The sequence below is a fragment of the Hydractinia symbiolongicarpus genome, chromosome 9, assembly GCF_029227915.1.
Source record: "Hydractinia symbiolongicarpus strain clone_291-10 chromosome 9, HSymV2.1, whole genome shotgun sequence".
NCBI lineage: Eukaryota > Metazoa > Cnidaria > Hydrozoa > Anthoathecata > Hydractiniidae > Hydractinia > Hydractinia symbiolongicarpus.
This window is the reverse complement of record NC_079883.1, coordinates 25956814-25965881: the sequence shown is the minus strand read 5'-3', so window position 1 is coordinate 25965881 and position 9068 is coordinate 25956814. Positions and strand designations below refer to the sequence as shown.

The 9068-nt window shown below is 32.4% G+C and overlaps 2 protein-coding genes across 2 annotated transcripts; both read right to left on the bottom strand.

Annotated features, from left to right (window-relative positions):
- Positions 1-66: 66 nt before the first annotated feature.
- On the bottom strand, positions 67-6921 carry LOC130657455 (glyoxylate reductase/hydroxypyruvate reductase-like). The gene is made up of 12 exons (XM_057460440.1): positions 6469-6921; positions 6036-6166; positions 4617-4732; positions 4427-4497; positions 4047-4135; positions 3648-3725; positions 3528-3554; positions 1205-1276; positions 951-1014; positions 644-701; positions 468-540; positions 67-219 (listed from the first exon to the last, which is right to left on the bottom strand). Exons 1-12 carry the CDS (start codon positions 6540-6542, stop codon positions 98-100), a joined length of 975 nt encoding a protein of 324 aa, XP_057316423.1. The 5' UTR covers positions 6543-6921; the 3' UTR covers positions 67-97.
- Positions 6922-7075: 154 nt separating this feature from the next.
- Positions 7076-7669, bottom strand: LOC130657459 (SNARE-associated protein Snapin-like). The gene has a single exon (XM_057460444.1). It carries the CDS (start codon positions 7579-7581, stop codon positions 7222-7224), a length of 360 nt encoding a protein of 119 aa, XP_057316427.1. The 5' UTR covers positions 7582-7669; the 3' UTR covers positions 7076-7221.
- Between the last annotated feature and the right edge of the window lie 1399 nt (positions 7670-9068).

Below are 9068 nucleotides of genomic sequence, written 5' to 3'. Positions count from 1 at the left end.
CAAACAGTTTAAAGGAAAACATAATATAAGATAGCTGCGAGTGAAATATTAACGCAACTACAAATCTTTTGCCTTCGATACGTGCGTACTAAAACCTTTAGAGCGGATATTCAGCCGGCATCTTTTCACCATTTAACCCACATACAAGATTTCTTGCAGCTAATACTGCCATGTCAGTTCTTGCTTGTTCCACAGCACTACCGATGTGGGGTAAGATCACTAGAAAGAAAGCAGCAGTTAGTACTATCAGACTTACACAAAGCGAAAGTAAAAAAATTCTTAATTAAATAAAAACATCAATAATGCAAGCATACACCAAACACTTTTAATTTATTTAAGTATCAAACATAACCATTTTTTCGAGAAACAATGAAAAGTGGAAGGCTAATTGTCTTGAAAATATTTTAATCACCGATATATTTTAGGTGAAAGGCTATGTCAAACACAGTCCAACAGAACTGACTTACCACAGTTCTTAAGTTTGAATAGTGGATGTTCAACTGGCAGGGGTTCAGGTGTTGTTACGTCGAGGCCAGCACCCTACAAATATGAGCTGTTGTCAAGAAAACAACGCAGAGTACAACACCAAAAACACAAAGGACAATAACAACAACAACAACATTTCGGTGTGAGCCTAACCCACCTTGATTTTGTTTTCAGTGAGAGCGTCAACAAGAGCGTCTTGGTTGACTATACCACCTCTGAAAAATTAAGCCAATAGAAAGCAATAAAAAGAGAATATAACCTTGTCGGATGAAATCTTTCAAGATGGTGTAAGTAATTACAGATGGTTTGTTAAAAAGGCAGTATGATGACTGCTGTCACAGAGGATATGTGTTTACACACACAAAAACTATCCGTGTTTATATTGAAACATTCGTCACACTCACTAAATAGACACAACCCACTAGTGTCTTTTCTGCAAAGTTAAAAAAGGAAATGGTCTTTACCTTCCAATGTTGACTAAAATTGAGTTTGATTTCATCTTGGAGAAGGCGTCTTTATCAAACAGTTCTAAATGAGATACAACCTTTTATGGTACCTTAATGGCATTTGCAAACAATGATGTAACACCACCTTTGTGGAGCAGCAACACTGAAGAAATAAAAATTGCGATGTCGGATTTGAACATTAGCAAATTTTGAAAAGCTACTTTGCAAAAAATTATTAACATGTTCCAAGGAAAGAAACATTTTGAGTGTACCTTTTGTTGTGGGATTCATCGAACAACACACAATTACAAAATCCGATTGTGACAGTAAATCATCAAATGGAACTAAAAAAAAGGTTACACCATTTTATGTCCCCCCTTCCTTGAGTTGGTATGCAACATAGTATGCAGACCAAAAGTAGTGGTAGCGCATTCAGCTTGTAATTAGGTCCAAGTCCTCACTCCGGTTTTAAATGTAAATGTAAAAGGGTTTGACCGTAACTTTTAGCTCGCAGTTGAGGCACTTAAGTAAAAGAAATATTTACGAAATTAGGTAATTTTATTCTACCTTTTGATAAGGAACTTAGGGATGGGAATCATTTTTATTATCGAGTTCTTAAGTTTGGCATAATTAGGAGATTCGGGAAAGGTCTATTGAAGCCATTATTTACCGCAAACCTGCGTGTGTGGCAGACAAGTAATTTAGAGCGAGGCTATGCATATCTCTGGTGGTAATGTAGTTACAGTCAAAAGGGAGGAAGAGCCAGCTTTTAAGATGGAATCCCAAAGAAGTTTAAAAATTCCCGTTAGTTACTTACTTAATTACTTACGTAGTATGCAACACGCACAAGAAAATCGAAGACAGTCTTGATGTACAGAAAACAAGCTACAAACGATTAGGGCGGCGATTTGCACAAATGTTTCGCCGCAGCGCGCCCATACAAAGTGTTTCGCCATTGTATAATCATATGTTTTATAAGTCTTCAATAGCATGTACCTTTGCAAAACGGCCTTTGCGACTTCAACGCAGCGCAATGTTTCGCAGTTATAGTTGCTTGACATTTCGTAGATAACATATACCTCTGGAAATGGTCTTCGCGACTTCGGCGCAGCGGCGAAAGATAATGAGCTGCGCAATGTTTCGCAACCTACCCCTAAGCCTCACGAATTGGCGAAGCGCTGTAAATAAGTGTCAAAAAATGCATTTAGTTTTTAGCGCAACCTTATGCTGCGCAAGTTTCGCCGCTGCGCCGAAGTCACGAAGCGCTGTAAATAAGTGTCAAAAAATGTATTTAGTTTTTAGCGAAACCTTATGCTGCGCAATAGTTTCGCCGCTGCGCCGAAGTCACGAAGCGCTGCAAATAACTATTAAAAAATTATTTAATCTTCAACGCAACAATAAGTATTATAAAAAATATTTAGCGCAACAATGCGCAGCGCGGTGGTATCGCCGCTGCAGCGAGGCCGCGAAGCGAGGTTAACCGTTATGGAACTTTTACTATAAGGTAAAAATACAAGTTATAATGTGCAACGATGCGCAGCGGCGAAACATTTGTGGAAACAGCCGGCCCATGTATATGTATGACACGTGTGGGGAATGTATGACACGTGTGTAACATGGGAGGGGAGTGTGTAACACCTGTGTGTGATCAGGCACGAAATTCATAACTTTATTTCCACTACTTGTTTTTATTACTTTTCATTTTATTTACTTCTGCAGTTAATTTTAACAATTTTTTTATAATAGTCAGGTTAAAACACAAGTCTAATTAGATCCAAGCTTATCTCATAAAAGAAAAATTCTAACTAAAGACAACAAACTGGTGACTTACGTATGCAATAAAACAAAAACAATGTTTAGTTTGTTTTCTACATTAAGGATGTTAACGTTCCAATTCAGACAAGAAATTGAAAATTAATTCATCAGAGATTATGCCAAAAACATCAATTATATTCAAACTAAATATCAAATCGTAAATTCGCTAATTCACAATAAAATGCTCAAATGTCTGTCTTCAGATATTGGTTATGCTGTACGCAGTACTCGTATCTTTGGTGAGTAGATAATTGAAGTTTCGTGAAGGTAGGTATATCTTACTTTAATAATAATAATAAACAAAAATTTTATGCGTTTTTACAGCCGTTTTTTTTGTACTATGAAGAAGTTAGTTCCCACATAAAGCCTCTAATGCTCCGATGATGTCTAAAGACCGTTAATAAAATGAACTATCACAATGTTTTTTTTACATCATGATTTACTACTAGAAACCGCCGCCGTCACGACGATCTATCAGATGGAAGACCGACAAAAGCAGCCATTGCTTCTCTTGCTTGTGCTAATTCCTGGACTTGTGTCAAATCCATATATGTGCACCAATAAGGGCGTGGCAAAGAATATTTTACATTTACATAGCCCCTATCTTCAGCATGACCTGGTATTAAATCTACACGCTTTAATAGCTTTTTGCTAAGAAGCTATTCGAAGAAGCCTTTCCCCACTGTTATCATTTTTTCAACAATTTCTCTGCACAACCAACCCTGGTTACACTGTTATTCTAATAGACCGAGTGACCCAAACTAAAAAAAAAACACTTACTATAGGATGCATTGATCGTCCTAGCAGCTGCAACAAAAAATAAATACAAATATAGTCCAATATAACTATATGCACATTTAGAAACAGAAATATCTTTTTATAACAACTTAAAAGCCGCACCTTCTTTTTTTTCAGATCTGCAAGTATAAACAAATCGAGAAACACCAAACGGAACCAATCGTTTAGCTGTTGCAGTTCCTAGAAAAAGTCAAGAAACAAAATTGAAAACGCACATTTTTTTTTGCAATTTCACTTTGCACTAACGCCCAAGAGTGGGTTTTTGATGGAATTGCAAGTCAATTTGGAAAAATATCTGTAACAGGGTACACTTGATGTTGTCCTTTATAAGGAGGTTTCACTCTATTTGTGCGTTTTTTCGAAAATTTTAGTCAATTTTCTAACATTTTCTTGATATAAAAATTGTAAAATATCAGGGACTTCTCCGATCTAAGGATAAAATATGTAGTTCCTCCTAATAATGATATCAACGACACATCAATCAGTATTTTTTCTACATACCTATCCTACCCAAGCCAACGATACCAACAGTGCTGCCTTGAAGACCCGTACCAAGATTTGAAAATGGACACCCAGTCTTCCATTTACCACTAAATATTTTATGAAATTGCATCATTGTAACGTTAACTGTGAAGCTATCATCCCCCCTCCTCCCCCTTATTTATCATGCATTAAAAATATTAATATGGAATAATATAATTTGCATTAACAATTTGACGTCAATTAAATTTCCAATACATATATGAATAAAACTTGTTCAATGTTAATTTTTTATATCCCAATTAATTTAAATTCATCCAAGCCCTCCTCCTCCACACACAATGCATTGTGACAATAATGGTAAACGGAACTGAAAAAAAAAAAACAATTAAAGAACGTACACTTTGAGTGTGTCTGCCATTTCAATTATTCTACGAGAAACTGTCAAAACCAAAGAAACAGCAATATCAGCCTAAAACATACGAAGGTAGGATTTCGTCAATACTAAAAAGTTATTAAAGTTTAAGGTACATAAAGAAAGACTATATGTAATAAATACAGAGATTATTTTGAGAGATAAAATATACTAACCACTGCATCAGTGGGCACATCGGGTGTATAACCAAGTCTTATATTTCTTGCCTTCAACTCGCCAATATCGAGGAAATTCACGCCAACTGACATGGCACTAACAACTTCGAGTTGCTCTAGACATAATCCAAATTAAGTATTTATATATAAAAATGCGCTACTCAACTGTTGTTAATAGCATTACAACTAAATGCTTCTGAAACTGGTGGCAAATTATTTTTATTATTCAATATAAAATAATGGGGGGAAATTTGGAAATTTAAAGCAGCTGATATAACATTTTTAAGCCAATATTCCAAATTTTTTGTCAAAGTGCTTTTATTTATTGGGCTTTAATTGTGGGTTAGTAGAGTTACCATCCTTATTCAAATCTGAAGAGATTTTAGGACTTATAAAGAATTTTAAGGTAAATTAAATTATAAAAATTATTGCTGTGTGCAAATGTAGCATTTTGAAAATGAAGATAAAAAAGACTCAAAATTGAGGAGTTTTGAAGAGCCATGAGACAGTCTGCTACTAACACCTATTTTCACCCCAGGACATTATTACTTTTTTTGCAATTTTGCCCATTTACGCACTACGATTGTCTTCGATTGTTTTTTTTCAAACTAGTAAAAAAGGTATCTTTTTATGCAAAATAAGCGCCAAATGAACGGTACATCAGCATTAAAAAATGTATTGTTTTTTAAATTTTTGTGTAATTGGTACCTAACAATAAGAATAAAAATTCTCCAGCAAATCTTATAAAAAATTTATAATAATTAATAGATCTTCGAAAACTGGAATTTGAATAAAAAATGCTGGTGTTAGCTTAAAAACCAAATTTTAATTGGCGTATATATAACATACAAATTCGTATGTGGAAAAAAATTGTAATTGATACTTATTAATTTAGCAGTTTGATATGATATTTGTATCGCCATCATTGTCATTGGTTTGTGAAATATATTTTTATTTTTTTTGAGAAAATATTGTGTCGCCAGACACAATTTTTATTTACATTTTAGCAGTTTCTGATTCGTCAGATTATAAACAAAAAGTAATGTCATTGGCTCTTGAATTTTTTTATTTTTTTTTGAGTAAATATTGCGTCCGTAACAAATTGTGAATTTGCTAATACCAAAAAGCTCTGGTAATTTTTCCAAAATAAAACATTTTTTTCTTTGATTGAATTTTTCCAAACACCAAACACTACAAGTTTTTTCCAACTTAAAAGAGAAGTTATATGATAGAGTTAATTTTTATAGTTACAAGTCTGTGTAAAACTTTAAAGAAATTTAATTTGAAAAAAAAACATATAAAACTAAAACAAAAAAACAAATTCAGTCCATTTTTCATTTTCTTTACTATGAGTCAAAGTTAGAACTAAGAAGGTCAAAAACGAAACCTTAAATGAATTAATTAATGCTCCATACATACTAGCTGCATCTATAACACGTTTTGTTATTTTATGTGGACCAATGGAATAGATTCCATGTATTTCTTTCACATTTTGTATCAATTCTTCTTCTGTGAAATTATTTTCACTGTTCCAAATCTTAATTTCAAATCTGTACAATAAAAGACGAGGTCTGAAAATAATGCCACACGCAGAAGGTGCTATTTATATATAAAAAAGTTAAGTACTTCTGCAACTAAAACTATACAGTATATATATGTGATACAAACATCATGCTTCAGGTCACTTGTTTTAAGATTCTATAGGATAAATATGTTAAAGAATTGATAAAGCAATTTAGAACGCAATGGACAAAAATTAGGAAGAATGTAATAGAGATAGGGAAGAATTTCTTTTAAAAATCTAACAAATCTGGCGATTTAAACAACAAAGTATGTATTTAACTGTGCTCACCCAGAATCGTGTAATATATCCATGGCTGGTTTAATTAGTTTCTTCCAAACCAATATTTTCTTTACTGTTGACATTGTCCTTGGATATTGCACAAAGTTAAATGATTTTGATCTATTGGCCTTTTGAAATAAAGGTAATGGATGAAAGATGATTCTGGCTGCAGTCTTGTCAGTCTAGTCTTTACTGCAAATAAAATAAACATGCATTTGTGCATACATATATAATGTACTGTCAGAGTATATCACCATAATGAATCCATTATTTTATTAAATAAACACCTATACTCCCTAAAAGGCCACCATGCATGCAAAATAAATTTGAAACTTTTTACCATAATTTTGCATGGAAATTTACTGGATAATGTTTCGAAATCCCTTTCTTATTAAACCTTCTTCGTAAATTCAACAAGATTTAAACTCAACATCCCCCCTCCCAAAGATGTTTAATCGATGCATTGTATTATGTAACATCTAAATTTCTTAAATTATCTTCCGAACTAAGAAATGCTTTCCTAGCTTATATTTGCACCATAATTACTTTTTCAACAAAGATTAAAATTATATGATTATACTGTAACATTATCAATAAATATAAAACAAACTAAAACTTCTTTTTTCATGTTACATATCTTTTTACACAACTGTTGACTATGATATTGGCGATTAAAATGCTATATTTTAATCTACATTCTTTAACATAAGATATGGTTGGAAATTTATTGTAAATTCTGTTTAAGTCATTAAAATTCATATTTTACACAGATGGAGACTCTGCAAGTGTTTTCTTTCTATTTATATCTCTTATTATATTCTGTTGAAGTTTATTAAGTCTTTCCTGTGTATTTTGCAGAACACTATTTACAATAGTGACTTTACGTCGACAAACTAGTAACTTTTTCACATAAGGATCCAAATCAATCGGAGGCTTTTGTACTGAAGCAAGTGTCTGTAACTCCACAGTCAGTTTATCAATATTCTCTCGGAGTAACAATTGACTTTTTCTCGTATTCATAACATTTTGATCGATTTCCTCAACAGCCGGTTTTAAAATATTTAAAATTCCTTCTGCTAAACGATCATTTGCTTTACCATCAGCAACAGTAGGTTCAGACATTGCAAATGATTTCTCTATGATTTAAATTTTTGTCCACAGTTGTTATAAAATAAAAACTAAAAAGGAATAATGTACAACAATACATATCACTACACATAATTTTGAATTGATTCTTACTTTGTGCGAAGGATGTATGGAATAGCAATGCAAAGAACAAAAATGACTATTTGTTTAATGGCATCCTCGGTGGATGTAGCAGTAATTTTCAAGATCCGATTAAAACAAGCAAGCATAATGGGCAAAAACATTTTAACTTTTATATTTAAGACTCTTGTATGACAGGTTTCATTGAGGTTGTATTTTTTGCTAGTTGTAGAACATTTCAGAGCAGTTCTTGTTTACAAGACAAAATAGCACACAAATGGAGAATTCATGTTTGTAAAGCTGAGGATTTCTGCCTGGTTGTTGCTAAAAATCATGAACAAGTCTTCAGGTTACATGCCTTGCAATTAGCTATGTAACTATCTGACTAACCATACACCTGCAATGACTGAAATAGGTAATCACCTGTCTCCACTGCACCAGCAGTCTACACAGAACTAAATTTGAGAAGCAGCAGAAAACGTGCAGTTTGAAAGAACAAGCAGTCTAAATAATTCCTTTTTAAGTGCTTCATAACTTTGATCCTGGTCTTAAAAATTATTTATTTCAAGATGACAAAACATGTTAATCTAAAAAAAGTTTATAAGGGATCTATATAGTGTATAATCATATAACTCCAGACAAATTTAACTTCATATTGACCTACTCTGGTCCGTGTCAACCACAGGATAAATAAAATGGCTTTAAATGGCAGTACTATTTCTTTGCCACATTTCGGAATAATTTTACAAAAGGATGCAATTGGGTAGCTGAATTTTGGTTGGATTCACCACTTGTCAGCTAAGTATACCTCCAGACACTTATAATCACAGAATTTCAAGTAAAAAAACTAATTAGGCCTAAGAAATAATAAAAGAATAACTAATTATCTCTGTTTGGACGTTATATTACATAAATAAACATAAATTAGCATAATAAGGGATCGCCTCCGGTTTCATATCGTTTCATTTTTTTAATTAGCGTAGCATGTAATGCGAATTTGAAACGATTTTTAAGTAATGTTTAATTTTTTAAAATTGTTTTAAATCGTATGTAAATCGTCTCACTATTTTGTAAATTGTTTCATTAAAAACTAAAATCGTTTCACAATCATTTCATAATCGTTTCAAGATTGTTTTATTATATTTACTTAAAATCGTTTCACATACCATAATTCGTTATCAAATTGTATCATTATGATTGTTTCAGTATATTTATTTTAGATTGTTTCAAAACTGTTTCAAAGTGTTTGTTTTACATTCTTTTTCATAAAAGAATAAAAAAAATTATTAATCTAATAATGGTCTCTCAATAAAACCTACGTGCTGTCACGTAGGTTAATTTCTACCGTAGGTTAATTTCTACATCGTAAAAAATTGCGTGTATAAAAAACATTATTTATATAT